Here is an 18,519-nt window from a genome sequence, read left to right as displayed (position 1 = left end):
TAAGTCATGATAGATCTAAGGATAGTTTTCAAGAGAGGATTGTAACTCGCAAGAAAATCTCAAATTCTGGGAATGTCATGATTTGAATATTGAAAAGACACAGAAAATCTAATTTTTATTTATATAAAAAAAAAACATCAAATTGTGTGTCATGACAAGTGAGCGAGAACTAAAGGTAGACACTTTTTTGGGGGAAAGAGCATACAAGAAAAGCCCAAGTTTGAGAATGTCTTGTTTCATTATCACATTTCAGAATTTGAAGTTCCAATCCAAGCAAGATATATATAATCCTGTTCTCTCTCATGTTCCAATACCAAGGACTAACTCAAGTGCCCAAATAACATATTCACAAAACACCAATTGAAAAAACACAATACACAGGCAATCTATACTGGAACTGAAAGAAGATGATACATTTTGAACCATTGAGAACATTCAATACAACAACAGTTGTCTCATCCATTAGGATAGTGATGAGCAGATTGCATCTGAAAAACCATGTTTTGGGGTCCAACATAAGATTCATGGTTAACACTTACTGGCAGATCCGGACACTCCATTTTAATCCCGTATGAGTTAATCCCATAGGGATTCATGAACATGTTTCCATGTGTTTGGTTGAAATCCATTGGATGATTCCATTGAAAGGTTGTTTTGGGCATGGAAGCAGAATTCTGCTGTTGGGTAAGCGTGGAGGATTGGTCCGGCGAAGGAGGTTTTTTATTATCCGGTGAATGAGTTTGATCTTCATTGAGGTTTACTGTTGTTATGTCATGAATGCTAGCTCTTCTCTTGTCTTTCCCACCGGAAAGTTGCCTGATGAAGTACTTTTGGGCATGGCTAGCCACCTGAGTTGGTGTTCTAGTGATCACAAAATTGCGCGAAATGTTCCTCCAGTCTCCTTTTCCGTATTTTTTAAGTCCCATCAGAAACAACCTACAATGAATTGTCCAAAACCCATGCCAAAAATTGAGTAAAATGTTGAAACTAAGCTTGGAAAACCAGAAAATTCCTTACTATAGTAAAGAAAATATCATGTTATAGCTTAAATATCGGTACTGTATTAGTTGATATGTCTCGGGTTTTTGTCTTTCCAACATTAAAACACCCTAGTACACCAATTAGAAAGAAAATCACATGTGTATCGGCCAGCTCCCAACACATCAATTTATAGCCAATACGGCTGATTCAGATATCACAAATGACATGGCTAGTTTGGCCGCTAAAGCTGTTTTTGCGAATGATATAAAAAAAATTCACGACCACAACACCCAATTCTTGATATGCATCGCTTGATACCACTATTTAAAACATGTTTATATGATGAAGTCATCACAACCAATTCTTTATGCCAAATTATACCCATTTGACAATTGACCAGAGATCAATCCCCAAATTGTACTTGTTCAAAGAAGAATGATAATACTTCATACACATATCACATATTTGAAAAGTCAAATTAGCTAGTTGAAAAACCCAAAAGTCAGTCTAGAGGACTAGAAGGATGGGAATAAAACAATATGCCATAATCACAAGGCAACTCACATTGAGTTTCACAAACAAACTAGTACATCAGAAACAATAAATGAATCAAATTGAAAATAACTTACTTATGCTCTTCTTCTGTCCACGGAACCCCTTTCTTCCTCTCCTGTTCCGAAACCCGACCCGCCGAGGATCGCTTTCCGACGGGACTATATGACTGCTTGAACCCACAAATTCCATCACTATTTCCCCATTCCAATGTAAAAGGGGATGAATTGTCCCAAGGATTTGGAACCAACCCTGCTTCTATACTACTAACATCATCCTCCAATTCCTTGTATTGCTTCATCACATCCCTCACCGTCTTCCCCGGTATCATGGCAGCCACTCTCTGCCACCGATCCGGCGTCTCCTTATCGTACACCGCCAGAGCATTCTCAAACAACTTGTTCTCTGCCGGGGTCCAATTTGTGCTCCTGCTCTCTTCAAACAACCAATTCGAGTTCGAAAGATTGGATGCTGGCGACAGAATCTCCATCCCCCACTTCATCTCATCTGAGTTTGAGCTCAAGAATACACAAGACTCTCTACAATTTAATGAGAATTCATCTAGGAAAAGAAAATTTGGAAACAGAGGAAAAACAGAGGACCCAAATGGGGAATGGAGAGAGAGGTGGGGATTTTACAATGGCAATGTCTGTCTTAAATCAAGAAGCATTAGAAAGGAATCAGAATACTCTTTTCTTTTTTTTTTTTTCTTTTTTTTTTTTTTTTTTGCAATAGCCAACCCCCCCTCTTCCTGAGGAATCTAGAAAAGACTCACTTTTCCAAAATCAGAGAAAATATCCAAAAACAGTAATTAATTTAACGAAAAAGTGTAAAATTAAAAACTGTTGCTCACCTCCAAGATAAAAACCCTAGAACTACTCCTCACAAAGATCTGAACCCAGTAAACTTTCCAGGAAAATAAAAAAGAAAATCCCAGAAAAGTGAAATAGAGGTTTCTATAATTGAAGTACAGCAAGGGTATAAAGTGAGAACTTTAACACAGTAACACTGTTTGTTTTCTTCAGCTTCAACCTCTTGATTTCCCAATTAGGAAAGAGAGAAGCTGAGAAAACATGAGAGAGAGTAAATAGTACATGTAGAGAAACAACCCAAAAGCTAGAAATGGAAACCACCAAGTGAGAAACGGGGGGAGGTGGGATTCTGGATTCTGAGGAATTGGGGATTGTGAAAAAAAAAGGTGGGGAAGTCTGGTGATTTCTTTTTCTATTTTTCTTTCTCTCTCTGAGCAAGAAAAGAAAAGAGAAGAAAGCTTAAAAAGATGTGGTGATAATGGAAAAGCAAATTAGCAAAGCTTCAAGGAATGAATCTAAAATTTTTAAAAACTTTGAGAGAGGGGCACACACAGAAAAGTGATAGAGAGAGAGATCTACCGAGCAGAAACAGAGAAAATCATAAAAAGGCAGAGAGAGAAGAGAGAAGAGAGAAGTTGAAGGTGGTGGGATGTGATTGGATAGTATGGGGTGTTTGTGGAGGATGGATACTGCAAAGTAATGTCGCTTCGTATTATTACTGCCATTAATTTAGGGGGAAAAAATGTTAGAGATTTTTAAGTTTTATTAAAATTTTGAAAAATGCCTAACACCGTCGCTGGGTCGTTTTTCATTGGGCCAAAAACTTTTTTTTTTTTTTTTCAAGTCAATAGGGGTGACACCTCACTGCAGATTGTCAGTGGGGTCACCCTACTGCATCAAGGATCCTTTAGAGTGAAATTTTTCTAAAGTTTCCTAGAGTGTTACATTGTATGGTTGAGATTTACTGGCAAGTCACATCAGAAAAATTGATATGACTTGCCAGTAAATCTCAACCACACAATGTAGCACTCTAGGAAACTTTAGGGAAAAATCACTCTAGAAGATCCTTGCTCCACCCTACTGGCGTTCTGTAGCATGGCCCTAAAATTTTTATCAAATATGTTATATGAATGTAAAATTTAGACTAATAAATTTTATACTTATATAAAATATTTAAGGATTGTTTAGAATTATCTAAATAAGTATACTTTTTAATTTTTTATAACATATGAGTTGGATATGGATTGAATTTGAAGTTATTTGATTTAAATAAAATGATATGACTTAAATAGGATAATAACTTTTTTACCTTTTAATTTTTTAAAATCATGATAAAAAAATTCTTAATATAAATTTCAATAATTTTTAAAAAATATTTAATATAAATTTTAATAGAACTTTTGACATTTTTAGCATAAAAAATTAATCTCACCCTCTCTATCAGTAAATTACAGATTCCCCAACGGTTAAGGGCAAAAAAGAAAAAGAAAAAAAAAAAAGAAGAGGTGGGGCCGTGGGGGTCGTATCGTATGTGGTAGGGGTGTTTGTATTTTAAATTCGTTATAATTATTTTAATATTAATTTAATTTGTTTATTTACAAATCTTTGTATGTTTTCAAAAATAATTTTAAATTAGTGATAAATTTTATTAATTTTAATAATTATAGTTATAAATTTTTTTCATGAATTTATAAATATATTGTAAAGTTACCATTAATTTACAATTTTCTCTTTATTTTTTAATCATAACATGGTGTTATTTTTTTATTGAATAAATTACCCTCGCTCTTTTTGAGATTTAAAAGAACACGTTTGATATAGGCTCAATTTGGGAACTTGGTTAAAAGTCAAAAGACAATTTTTAACTTATTTTGAGTTACATTATCACTCTACTTTCTTATGCATTTTTAAAAAAAAAAATCAAAAAAACTAACTTTTAACTAATTTCTCAAAACAACCCATAATAACATTGACTATCGTCAAAATTTAGGCCAGGTTTGTCAAGTCTCAAAAAATTCAAAAAGTCAAAAAGTTGCACAAAAAATAAAAGTCATTACTATTCACAAATAAAAAATATTAAAAAAATATTTTATATATTTTTGTAATACAAAAGTTTGAATTACACTGCCAGCCGTACTGCCCCAGCAGGAAGGCAGGTCATACAATTTTTGGACAAAAAATAATTACATATGTAAAGCCACAAAGTTTGATGGTAATGTTGGGCTTTTGGGGGCCCACTAAGGGTTCTGTTTTGATAATTTGAACCGTTAATATGTAGAACTCATCGAGTACTATATGCCTGTAAAAAATCACGTTGATCGGATATCGTTAACTATATGATAAAATCAGTTTTGTATAAACAAAACGGATGGTGTGATAGTTAACTGTTAAAAAAAACTAATCCGATCATATAGCTATCGATATCCGATCAATGTGATTTTTTACAGACATATAATACTCGACGAGTTGTACATATTGAATGGTTCAGATTATTAAAATGGGACTCGTGGTGGCCCTCACGAACCGACCATCACTGTTCAAACACTTTCTCCTGAAAGAGACAATAATTTGCTGTGCAAGACACACTCGCCCAGCAGGGCAGCTGTGCGACCTACTCAACTTTCTTCTCCTACACACTTTATTTATACAATTTTTTATTACACATTTTTTTGTAAAAAGACAAAAAATTAACCTAAACATCTATATTTTTTTCCCTTAACTTTTTAATCCAAAAAGACAAAAAGTGCACTTATTTAGGACACCCCAAACAACCCCTAAATTCACATCACATCTGGGTAATTTTTTATTAGTAATTTATTAGCTGTATGAATAAATAAATTGAGCTGTTATTTCCAATCCACTTTGTTTCAAATATACTATTTTATTTGTCTTTATTATATATAGTTATGTTAATACCTTGAAATTTTAATTTTTTCAATGAGTGTATTTTTCAAGATATATATATTTTAACAAATAGATAAGTTAAAATGAGAATTTCAATAGATAGGAAGAGAAAGAAAAGAGAGATGGAAAAATTCAACAGATCAGATGCTAAATTTCAACAATTAACAAAATTTTAAACAGATAAGGGAAAAAATTAAACAAATAGTTAAAAAAATTGAACAGATAGTCAATAAAAAGTCAACAAATAAAAAAGTTATCAGATAAATTAATGGGTAAAATTAGAAATAAAATGTCCTCTAAAACCAACGAAAGGACTTCTCACAAATCTATTTCACAAAGAGTAGACCTCTTACCAATAAAAAATATCCACTGGACCTAATGCCTACCCTTCTTGACTTAAACTTTTCAACAATTTTCTCTATATAAAAATGGAGTGCAAGAGTAACTGTTGCGCATCTTATTGGGCCCATTTTAGGATCCAATTCGATAATTTGAATCATTTAAATTTTAGAAGATATTGAGTAAAACATATTTATAAAAAATCACGCTGATCAAATATTGATAACCTTTTCATTAAATCACATTTGTATTTAATTTTATATTTCAAATTATACATAACATTTATTTTTCATGTACAAATATGATTTGATAAAAGAACTACAGATATTCGATCAATTTAAAAGTTTGTTTTGGGAAGTTGGTAAAAGTTAGTTTTTGGTTTTTTACCAAGCTTTTTGGCTTTTTTAGAAGTGATTTGGGAAGTTAGTAAAAAGGTGACTTTTTGTTTTTTAGTTTAATATTTATTTATGGTGTCAAATTAAATTAAAATGACCAAAATACTCTTACCCAACATAAGAGATTTATTTATTTATTTATTTTTTTCATAGGCCCTAAATTGTAATTTTAGGACTGCGTTTTTGGTACTTTCTAAATGGATTTTGTTGCGTTTTTGGTAGCCACATTTTTGGACATTTTGTTCAAAAACGTGACTTCTTACTATGTTTCTAAAATGACACTTAATATCTTTTAAAATATGAACAATTCAGATTATCAAATTAAGCCCGAAATAAATCCAATAAAATATACAACAGTTGTTGTTACACACAGCGCAATGGCAACCCCAAGCACCTAGCTTTTGGTATCGTCAAGTATCCACTTGTGTAAGACTTTATGCCTGTGTTTGGCAAGGGTTTTTTCAGGCTTTTTTGACTATTTTAGCCACAAAAAACAAAATAGGCTATTTTAGCCATAACAAACAAAACATCACATCCAACCTATAATCATTACATTCTTCTCTAAAAAAAAAAGTCAAAAAAGCCAAAAAGCTAAAAAGCCAAAAAGTCCTTCCCAAACCAAGCTTTTTAGCCCAGGCTAAAATAGCCAAAAAAACCAAAAAGCCAAAAAGCCAACCCACTTCTATGAGTGAAAAAAACTTTTACTACTAAAGTGATGCATAACCCTTGTTTAGGAATATATTATTTTAATAATTTTTTAATTAAAATATAAAATTAAAAATATATATATTTAAAATAATTTTTTAATTTTTTATGAAAAGATATACAAAAAGTAAAAATAAAAAGGAATATTTGATTTTTTAGTATCGGTTATAGATTTTTTGATTTTTTTAATAATTTTTTGATTTTTACTCTAAAACATGTGTATCACAAACGAGGCCATAGTATATAGTAAATATTTTATTTTATTTTTAATTATTTGAATTGCACATATTGCGTGTGTCAATTGTTAGTGTATATATATATTTGTTTAAATATAATTTTTAAATTTTGAATTGTTTATATTTTTAGTGAATTTTTTAAATATTTTAATTAATTATTTATTTTTACTTTTCAGTTGCACTTAACTTAAATACACTTAAAAAATAAAATATTTGGGATGTTTTTTTAATTTTTTTTACTAAATACAAAAAAAAAATCAATATATTTTAATATTTTTTTGTATTTATTAATTTTTTTTAAACATTATAAATATTTTACCTTTAAGTGCATCTAAAATTACTAAATATGAAGAAAAAAAATCATTAAAAATAACAAAAATTTAAAATTTAAAAACTCAAAAAAATTGTATTTAAAAATTGGGTAAATTACATTTACCTCCCCTGATGTTTCTGACAAATACAGGGGTCTCCCCTGTGGTTTCAATAATTATAGAAACCTCCCCTACTTTAATTGACAATATCAAGATTCCCCCATTTTTTAACTGTCGTTCATACAACTAACGGAAGTTGGTGATGTCATCAAAAATAAATACTGAAATGCCTATAATGCCCTCCATTGTTTTGGTTTAAATGCATGAACAATAGGTAAAACCAATTTCCAAATATATGAAATCTAGATGTTAAATAAAAAAGAACCTAATAGTGCCATCTCAAATTTGATTTGGCTCTCTCTCTCTCCTCTCTTTTTGCCTCAGAGTTTTTTTTCTAAATATTACACATTTTAGCACAAATATATACGTATATATACACATACAATAATAGGAGAAGAAGAAACCGAGAAAGTTAAATCAAAAGCTACTCCGACGGCCACACCGTCTGAGAAAAGTTTGGTTCCAATCCTAGACGAGAAGCTGTAGACGGAGGTCTAGGAAGAGGAGGCGTTGGGGCAGCGAAGGACAACGGCGGCGGGCACCATGTCGCAGTCAACGGTGAGAAATCCTCCCACAACCTCAAAAGCATGGAAAAGTGATGCAAATAAATGATTTCATCCAACCAAAGTGATTCATGCACTCAGAAATATGAATCAGAACTTGCAAAGCAAATTAATAAAATCAAAAACAAAAAAACAAAACAAAAAATTATAAAGCTCAATAAATTTATAACCTATTATATAGGCTTCAGATCCCATGAAAAGTTTTGCAATATATTTAATTACACATCCAAACAAGCAATCAGAATTTCAAAGTTCAGAGAACTAGAAAAGATATAGCAAAACCCAATTCACAAACACCAAAGATGAACCAAAATATTTTGAAGTTCATATCAGACACTAAACAACTAAACAAGATCTATGTGACAATTAAGAAAGTCTACAAAACAGATCACTATCAATATCTAAACAATAGCCTATCTATGAGGAAATTTAATCTTTATTGGTACAAACAACAGATCTTGTGGAACACTATATTCATCATCACAATGTTTCTGTAGAATCCATACCCTTGAACTTTTACTAAACTCTCTGGTACTGATACAAGACCCACCATCACCTTATGGGTTTGATTTGGATATGTGCGATTTAGAACCATACTCTACAGTGGTTGTTCGATTGCAGAAAAAGAAAAAGAAATGTCGATGGTATTCCGGTTGTAGAATTTGTTTGGAAATGGTGGGTTAGGTTGGGTGTGGTGAGGGTCGTTGGTCGTCGTCGCGAGAGAAGAAAAGAGGTTTGATCTTGTTGTCGATGGTCTCCTTGTCGGAGTCGGAGTAGGAAACCAAGAAAAGAGGCACTATTGGGTTGTGTTGGGTTGGGTTGGGTTGGGTTAGGAGGGAAAGAGAGAGAGAGAGAGAGAGAGAGAGAGAGAGAGAGTGGGTTTGATTTCATTTTTAGGAAGATAGAGAAGGAAGATCTCGTCGTCAATGGTCTCCTTGTTGGAATCAGAGTCAGATACCAAGAAAATAGGCACTGTTGGGTTAGGTTGGGAGAGAAGGAAAGAGAGAAGATAGTGAGAGAAGAAAGAAACAGAAGTTAATGGGTGGTGACTCTAGTTTCAAAAAGTAAAAAGGGATATTGTGTAGGGTATTTTCGTCTTTTCACACTTAATTTAAAGGGTAATATGGTCATTCTGTATAGGTAAGTAACGTCGTTTGTGCAAAATTGACGGATTGGGGGAATCTTGATATTGTCAGTTAAAGTAGGGGAGGTTTCTGTAATTATTGAAACCACAGGGGAGGTCTCTGTATTTGTCAGAAACCTCAGGGGAGGTAAATGTAATTTACCCTTAAAAATTTAAAACCAAAGATAGAAGTCATAACTATCTACTTTAAACAACATTACTATTATCCTTTGGAATAAGTAATTATTTGGTAGTTTTGAAATATTATTCCACATCATTTATTACTTGAAATTTGTCAACTCATGTAATAGAGTTATGCTAGAGATTCCAAATAAATTATCAAATTCTCTACCAAACCTCTCACATGAGTGTAGTTTCACATGGGTGTAGGACATGTGAGTCCTACACCTATGCGAGAGGTTTGTTAGAAAATTTGATAATGTATTTGGAATTTATAGCATTTTCCTATGTAACACCCCCAAAATATAGACACCTAAACCCACAGTTATATCCAATAATCATCATACAATCTCTCATTAATCATGTGGAAGGCTATAATTAATCTCAAATCATTATGTAGTTAATATATGTTAAATCCTGTATTCCATACATAAATATCTTTTTGCGTATTACAAAATACATTCACATGCATTAATACAATTGTTGATCCTAAAACATGAATATATAGCATTTGATCGATGAGAATCAACATCTAAACTAATACAAGTTCATGTCTTAATGGTTACAAGTTTTCAAGACTTTATTGAGTTATAACAAAAGTGGGTTGGTTATAAACTCAATACATCAAAGCCCTTAACTATACAAAAAACATTAAACAAAATGAGTTTCAAGCTCCATGATCCTTCCAATTCATCACCTTGGTGGAGGTATGCCGTCAACACTTGAAAAGTTATTTCCATACCGGGATAAACATAAAATCCAACAGAGATAATTTTAATAATATAAATGATGATTAACGATATCATATGATGAATGCATATGAAATGTCATGCCAAAATGTAAGTTTTTACATTTTGAGATTCAATGTCATGCACGAGTTCCAAAATCATAGTTCAAACGCTTTACTTTTCAATAGAAAATAGGGTAGTAAATACGATTTTGGAAATATCTAGGCTGGTGTTTACAAGTAGTTTTATAAAGCACTACCAATTCATTTTACCGGCTCTTAACTAGAAGGAACCTACTCCGCTCGTGTTTTTAGAATTTCACCATGAACCTAAAGCCAAATTAACCTCATCTACGCTCCTTAACTGGATTTACCACGGTATTTACTCTTTTTCTTAAAAATATTGCAAATATTCTCAAACACAAATATTTTCAATGAGGTTCTCAAAATACGAAATAATGGAAGATCCCTGAATTCATGATGATGTGTTCAATTCAATGCATGATTTTTAAACATTTCAATTTACCTAGTTCACATGTAATTTTTACAACATGGCAATGCTATTCTTCATCAATAACCAAATTAGTTATCTCTAATTTGATAATTAAAATAGACAACAATAGTTCATTATCAACATATTCACGAACTTTCCGAAATCAATATGATTTTCCAAAAATCTCAACATTTCAAATGTACTCCACAATCATCACTCAAGAGTAATATGAATATCCTCACTTCAATTCCATAAAAATCTCTACACTAGGTTTTTATGAAAAATTTGGGAGTTTCCTCTAAATTCACAATTTTATTCAAATTTCAAGTCACAAAATCATTAGAATGTTAATTTGACTATTAAACAAAACTCAAGAGTTTCTCCCAATTTATGCATTATTACATACATAATTAAAATCCTAGTTTCCTCAAAATCTCTAGCTATCAAGAATATCATATAACAACGTAAAATAACATGCGCATCGTTAAGAAAATTCCTACCTCAAAGACTAGAAGAAAATGAAAGAACACTCAAATTTCGGCAGCGACGAAAACATTGCCCTTAATCGCATGGGCAAACTCCACTTTGCGGGCACGAGTGACACAACCGCGAGCTCGATCAACTGGTTGTGGACATGATCAAGCTATTCAGGGGCACTCATTTTTCACAGAGGAAAGTAGTAGATGGTGTTTTTGATCGTGGCTTGGTCGCAACCTATCACGAGTGCGATAATGATGGTTGTTGGTGTGACCACACCAAAAGGGTGTGCTGAGCCAAGTGTTCTAGGGACAAAAGTAAGGCCCACCAGTGTACAATTCAACCTAAAACGAAAGGAATATAATCTAGGAGTACTTACATGTAAGTCCTAATTAGTGGATTTATTGTCTAATAGGTCTTATAGAAAAAATTTGTCATAAAAAAGTCATTAATTATAAGTTTTAGTGACAATTGATAAAAATCATGATAAAAAAGTCATTAATTGTCAATTTTTAGTGACATATATAAAAATTATCATAAAAAAAATATTTTGAGCGACAATTTTACTAAGACTTATTTTCAATAGAACTTGATGAGAATTAAATCTAATTATTAGGATCTATTAATAATTTACTGAGTGAAATTATAAAAAAAGAAAAACAAGTCAGGTCTTGACCCGAACCATTACAGCATGTGCTTCAAAATTATAATAAAAAAATCTTAAATCTCACAATTTTAATAAATAAATATAAAATTAAGGCATGTGAATTTGTGTAATCTTTCCCTTGGAATTTTGCAGTAAGTTTGGACTGGCACCTCATGATCACTGATGGAAGGTCTGTCTAACCCCACTTGTCATGCATATGAATCAATGAAAATGATGTGTTTCAATTCTTAGTAGTATTTATCTTCGCCTTTTTGGCTATCATAATGATTATTTTGCCAATTTTAAATGAGGTTATGGTGTTGTCGACCATACCCCTCGTTTGGTTTAAACGCTCCGTTTGAGATACGAGTTTATTGGCTATTTTATTTATTAAAATAAAATAGTTAATAAAATAAAATATTATATTCAAATTATTATTATTTTATTTTTTTACAATTATTAATTTCATTATAAAAAAATTTAAAAATTATTTCAGACATAACTATTTTAGTCAGATTAAAATAATTAAATAATCAAAAAGTCAGGATAAAAAAATCCTTCCAAACGAGCTCTATTGTAGCTTTTTTTATAGATAAATTATAAATATATCTTTTGAGTTGCTTAAAATATGAATTACATTTTATAATTATGAAAATTACTTCTCGCTCTTTAAAATTTTTAATTTAATAACATATAGTCCTTTCTGTAATTCTTTCAGATTTGCTTAAAATATGAATTATCCTTTGTGATTTTGAAAATATATTCTTATCGGAATTTTTCATTTAACAAAATTCCGAAAAACAAAAATACAAGTTCTAACTACTCTCTTATAAAATAATAAAATTATTAATTGAAATATATTTTTAACATTATTAAAAATTATTAATTAACTTAATGATTTATTAATAAATAGATTCATTTATTATGCAATTAAAAATTTGAAATGCAAAATGTAATTTTCAAAATTATGTGAACCAATCTTTATTTTAAGTGAATCTCAGGAGATTTATTTGTAATTTATATAAATGTAATAGAGGTGGACATACACAAATATGTACGTGTAAACTTTAAAATTAATAGTTATTTAAAAATAATAATAATATCTGAATAACTATGATAATTATTTTAAACAAATGTATCTAACAGAATTAAAACAGATCAATTATCGAGAGAAATTTTGAAAAAGTTTAAAAAATTGACATTCTACCCTAATACAAGTATAAATTTTAACATAAATTAAACTTTGCTCCTTTATGTATGATTAATTTTTTTTTTATTTTGACTCTTGAATATATTTTGGCCGTCGGTATTTAAAATTTTTCTCATTTTATCTTAAAGATAATTTCTATTCAAAATTAAATAGAAAATGTCACATTAACTTCCACATAATATATAAAAAAATTATTATTTTGGGATTTTGGTTTGTGTCAAATGTGTGAGTTATATTTAATAAAATATTTTTATGTCACGTGACTGTTAATGCGTCATTTTCTATCTAATTTTTTTATGTTAGCTAATTTTTAGAATAAATTGAAAAAAACTTAAAATATAAAAAGTTAAAGTGAAAAAAAAAAAAGAATCAAAGTAAAAAAATAATCAAACATAAAGCTGAGTAAAGTATAATTTACCTTAAATTTTATATCATAGTATTTTATAGAATTATGCAAATGAGCATGTCTAATTGGTAAAATTCTCTCTCTCTCTCTCTTTCTTTCTCTCTTTCTCTCTCCAAGCTTAGTGCCTTTCTCTCCACTCTTTCATCTTTTAGGTCATTTGGTGTGCCGCCTAGAATAGGTGAGGGGCAGTGGTGATCAGGACCTCTAATAGTAGAGCTCTAATAAGAGCTCCACTAATGGGACAACTTTAAAAGAAAAAAAAACAAAACAAAGTAAAAGTTAAAACATCAAATTACACAGTAAAACTCACAATTTAAAGCTTTCCTGGAGCTCACAATTTAGAGCTCTAAAACATTTTTCAGGGAAAGGGTTCCGACCTTCTCTCTTCTCCTTCTACTGCCTTTTACTTTTTTATTTTTCTTTACTTTTCTACCTAATTAAGTTCGAAAATTTTGTCTTTCAAACCTTCTCCCTCAGTGTAAGGTGTTCCTTCACTGAATCTTCCTTCACCTTTTTTCTCCGCTTCACTCTGGTATTGTCATCACTACATTCCTATCAAGCCTGCCACCTTTCTCGCCTATACGGCCCTACCCTTACCAAATTCGCTTGCACCCCTTCTCTACTTCTATATCTCCACCAGATCTATCCTCGGCCGCTGATTTCATCACCGCCTTTCCACTGCCTAACTTTGCGACTGAGAGTTTTTTCTTGCTTTTCCCTTCTTTTTTTTTGATTTTTTGGTCTTTTGGTGTTTGGATGTGTGGCTTGGTCTCCATCAATGGTGTGAATGTTGCGTACCCTCTCTGTGGATATAGCCTATATATTTATCTCAGACTTATCTTATTGTCAAACTCTTATGATTGACATTTGCTTCACAGTATGGGTTTTGCACTCTTATGATTGACGTTTGCTTCATAGTATGGGTTTTGCGTTTTGATATATTCATAATTTCTCCTTAGTGCTTTCTTTTGTGGATTATTACTTTGTTTGGTGCAATCTTTATTTTGTTGGAATGGATTCCTTTGTAAATACTATTTCACTTTCCTTACTTTAATGGAAATTTCAAGGATAATTACATATTTTGAGATTTAATTAAAATACGAATATCTCCTGTGATTCTGGAAGTTACATCTCACCCCCTTGAAGTTTCTAATTTCATAACAAATGTCCTCTTTTATTAATAAATCATTAAGTAAATTAACAATTTTTATGTTAGGAATTTATTTAAATTAATAATTTAGGTATTTTTATTATTATATAGAAAAGTAGTTAACAATTTTATTTTTTTAATTAATTCTGTTAAATAAAAAATTCTGAAAGGAGATATGTGTAATTTTCTAAATTATAAAAAATAATTCATATTTTAAACAAATCTAAAAAATATATTTGTAATTTATTTAAATTTCAATTGATAAAATTAAAAAAAAAAAAAAGAGAGGCTGTAATAGGTGGATTCCAATATGACAGTCAGAGCTATGATCACATAAAAATGGGGTAAATATTATCAAAAATGATACAATTGTCTAATTTTAAAACTTTAAATAAAATTGTAATGACTTGACATTGAAAAAAAAAGTAAAAAAAAAACAAAAAAAAACACAAACATCACATTATTGTGAACCCACGCACCATTACAAAACACACCTATCATTGGGGGTGTTGAGCGGGACCACACGATTACAAAACACACCCATCATTGGGCTGCTTCCGCCACATTATTGTAGCCATAGTTTGGTGCAGTGATCCCCTGAGTTTGCTCCTCTATGATTGGTCACATTTTGGTATTGGTACCTGGGAAATTCTACTACGACTCGTACCACTAAATTTTTATTTTTATTTAAAGCACTAATACATTGAGAATGTCAAAAACAAAAAAAATAAATAAATAAACAAACAAACAAACAAACAAACAGTGGACAGGACTCACTGTCACATCATTAATGATACTATTAAAGTATCACTTTTAGTGCTATCAAAAAATTTTCTTCTACTATACATATACATATCTATATAGGGCCTGGCTTTGGTCCAGTCCACCATTGGACTGGACCGTGCTGTTGGGCCCGTGGGGTTCTACCACGGGTTCTATTTTGAAAATTTGAATCGTTTAATGTGTAGAACTCGTCCAGTACTATATGTCTGTGAAAAATCACGTTGATCGGATATCGATAGCTATGTGATCAAATCAGTTGTGTATAAAAAAATGGACGGTGAATAAATTAACGGTTTATCAAAAAAATGGACGGTGAATAAATTAACGGTTGATAAAAAACTTATTTGATCACATAGCTATCGATATCCGATCAACGTGATTTTTCACAGCCATATAGTACTCGACGAGTTCTACACATTGACGGTTCAGATTTTCAAAACGGGACCCATGGTGGACCCCCACGGGCCCAACAGCACAGTCCAGTCCGATGGCGGACTGGACCAAAGCCAAACCCATCTATATAAATGTACAATAAAGCAGGACTTTTGAATTTGTCCTACACACATTTATCTTACTAGGACATTTGGACGGTTAAGATCTATTCAAACTATAAAACAACGACTGTGATGTATCCTACTTTCTCGCTTCTCTCTTACTTTTTCCTTTTCTCACCTACTCTTCGATGATTCCATGAATAATCCCATGAATGATCCCATGATCTCATCTTCCTACTTTTCTTTTTATTTTTTTATTTTCTTTCCTTTTTTTTAAATTTTATTTTCCTTCCTTCCTATTTATTTATTTATTTTTGTTTTCTCTTTTTTGTTCACTTATTTTTATTTACACCATGCCTTCAGGCACGGCACGGGCAAAGGCATACACTAGTATATATATATATATATATATATCTTAAAAAGAATGTGTCATATGTACTCCTAATTATATTATTTTTTCTTTAATTATGACTAATTTTTTTTAGTGATAAAATTATTTTAGTTATGACTTGTGAGTTCTTTAATTATGCCTCATATTGTGTTTAGTTATGATATATTTTTTTTGTTATGACTAAGTAAATTGAAATTATGACATTTTTTGTTTAGTTATAAGATGCATATAATATACACCCTTTAAAGGATGCGTATCATAATGTTTTTCTTGGTACGTGCATTGACTACTTTTTTTTTTTACAATTACATCAATTTATTTTCAGATTTGAAAAGAATATAATTAATTTGACAAATTTAACGTAATTATATTATTCATCTTTTAGTAAGATTAAGGCAATCAAAATATATACAAATAGTGTATAGACAATTGTTGGCTGTATAAATTGTATAAGCCAATCACAATTCAACACGTGGCATGGTAAGGTCAATTTAGGAATGTAATATAAATTGTCAACTATAGCCAGACACGTATCAACCCATACTGGTAATAATGGGTCTGCGTAGCATTAGAATGATCGAGGGATATACGGTGACGTGGCTTAACGGTTATTCACGAGGTTCAAATTCAAAATCAGGAGGGAAACCTAACTGCAAACATGTCGTAGTGGAGCTGACTGTGAGAGAGCATGATCAGTGATCATGGAGGGATATTTCGACGATTAGGAGCCCATTTCGACGGTTATCATTGAAAAGTATAAATAGCAGAGAAGGCCTCAGAAAGGAGGACCCAGACTCAGATTCAGAAACCAGTTTTTATCTATTTTATTTTCCTTCCAGTTTTTACAGTTCTTTACATTTCTATACTTCAAATTCCTATATTGCACTTTATTCATAGGAGTAGTTTCAAATAACTTGTTGCTGTAAACCTCTACGAGGCTGGGTCAGATCATTGTAAGTTTTTCATTTTTACTTAATGAAATACCGCAATTGTTTTTCATTTAATTGTTGTTTACTAAATTCTCCTAAACAAGCCACCAGTAGAAGTCCTCTTCATTGAGGCTAAAAGAACTAAAATACAATCGTCCGATAATTGGTTGGCAACTAATCTTCTGTAAGGACTGATTGATCCTTACTGGCAGGCTTAAAATTACAATACTAACATTTGAAAGTCAAAAAGCCAACATATATTTTTGGCACGCCTAGTGGGACTAATTGAAATGGCTAGACGTAGGAGACAAGAAGAAAATGAACGCCTAGAAGAAGGTATGGAAGGAGAGGTAGAGATACCTGATCTAGAGGATAATGTGATAACACATCCTATGGAAGCACTTATCTCATCAGAACCTATGGTCGAACAGACTAGTAATGTAGAACATGTACCACATGTCCAGAATAGTGACCACGGAAGTGGACCATCCACGGTTCTATCTACTCAGCCAATGAATCCGTGGAAAGGTCTGGTGGATGCCATGGGACAGCAGTTGATGAACACAATGGAAAGATGGGTAATATCCTTTATGATCGGATGAATACTCATTAACCAACTAACACAAGGCATACAGAGGAAATTCCAAATGTCCCTCAACAAAGATTGGCTAGGAATAAACAGCTTATGCAAAGTAATGGACATATTAATGGTCAAACTAGTACTCAAAATTATGAAAGACCATCACCTCAGTCTTGGTATGAGCCTCTTTCGAGGCCTATGGTAAATCAAAATGCCTCATTACTTAATAGTGAAGCCATGCAAATTGGTGGATCTAAGCCAACAAAAGAAAATGACATGAGAATGTTTCCAAATCCCATGTTCGAAGCGATACCTAGCACAAGGGGGTTCACTAATCCTTTGTTCGAATTCGTACCTGGGGGGTTGGAAGGGTTTTTTGCGGCTAGAAAAGAAACAACACATGTTCCTCCTATTACAACACCTTTCGTAGGTCCTTTCGCAGGACAAGCTCAGAGAGGTCAACCATACCCTCAATAGCATCCAGCACCACAGGGACAACCAGTCCCAAATATACTTCCATATGGACCAAGAGGACCTCAGGCACAAGATTTTCCACCAAATCCTGTGTTTGTTCCTCCATTAGTGGTCCAGCAAGCACAAAATATGGTTTATAGGGACCAAATTGCTGATATTGTTAAAGAAATACGTAGACCTATGGCTTGGGGGGTTCAAACTCTTGTGTACAGGAAACTATACCCAGAATGGGTGGATAGGGTACATGAATACCCAAAAGGGTTTAGAATACTAGACTTTGCTATTTTTTATGGAAATAGAAACCAGTCAACAGTAGAACATATTGCTAGGTTCGTTGCCCAATGTGGTGAATTTACTAATAATGATTACATGAAGTTAAGACTTTTTTCAAATTCTCTAACTGGGGTAGCTTTTGTATGATATATTAACCTTACACCTAGCTCTATCCAAACTTGGCAACAAATGGAGGAGGCATTTTATGCCCAATTCTTCCAAACGGAACCAAGAGTTTCTATGGCAGATTTGGCAAGGTTGAGTC

At 31.8% G+C, this 18,519-nt stretch overlaps 1 protein-coding gene and 1 long non-coding RNA gene across 2 annotated transcripts; both read right to left on the bottom strand.

Moving 5' to 3' along the window:
- Nucleotides 1-219: 219 nt before the first annotated feature.
- On the bottom strand, nucleotides 220-3,092 carry LOC114323777 (transcription factor DIVARICATA). The gene is made up of 2 exons (XM_028271456.2): nucleotides 1,611-3,092; nucleotides 220-936 (listed from the first exon to the last, which is right to left on the bottom strand). The coding sequence occupies exons 1-2, from the start codon at nucleotides 2,033-2,035 to the stop codon at nucleotides 456-458; spliced, it is 906 nt and encodes a 301-aa protein (XP_028127257.1). The 5' UTR covers nucleotides 2,036-3,092; the 3' UTR covers nucleotides 220-455.
- A 4,480-nt stretch (nucleotides 3,093-7,572) lies between these two features.
- Nucleotides 7,573-11,175, bottom strand: LOC114323716 (uncharacterized). Its single transcript, XR_014363063.1, has 2 exons — nucleotides 10,942-11,175; nucleotides 7,573-7,933 (listed from the first exon to the last, which is right to left on the bottom strand). It is a non-coding gene; the product is annotated as an uncharacterized LOC114323716 (long non-coding RNA).
- Nucleotides 11,176-18,519: the final 7,344 nt, after the last annotated feature.

The sequence above is a fragment of the Camellia sinensis genome, chromosome 3, assembly GCF_055761805.1.
Source record: "Camellia sinensis isolate YWXY chromosome 3, ASM5576180v1, whole genome shotgun sequence".
NCBI lineage: Eukaryota > Viridiplantae > Streptophyta > Magnoliopsida > Ericales > Theaceae > Camellia > Camellia sinensis.
Note: the sequence above shows the minus strand (reverse complement) of the source record. Positions and strands in the feature narration are given on the sequence as shown.

Coding starts and splice junctions, on each gene's coding strand:
- LOC114323777 (XM_028271456.2), bottom strand. CDS start 2,035: ATGAAGTGGGGGATGGAGATTCTGTCGCCAGCATCCAATCTTTCGAAC. Junction 937..1,610: donor TGGACAGAAGAAGAGCATAA/GTAAGTTATTTT, acceptor AATTCATTGTAG/GTTGTTTCTGATGGGACTTA.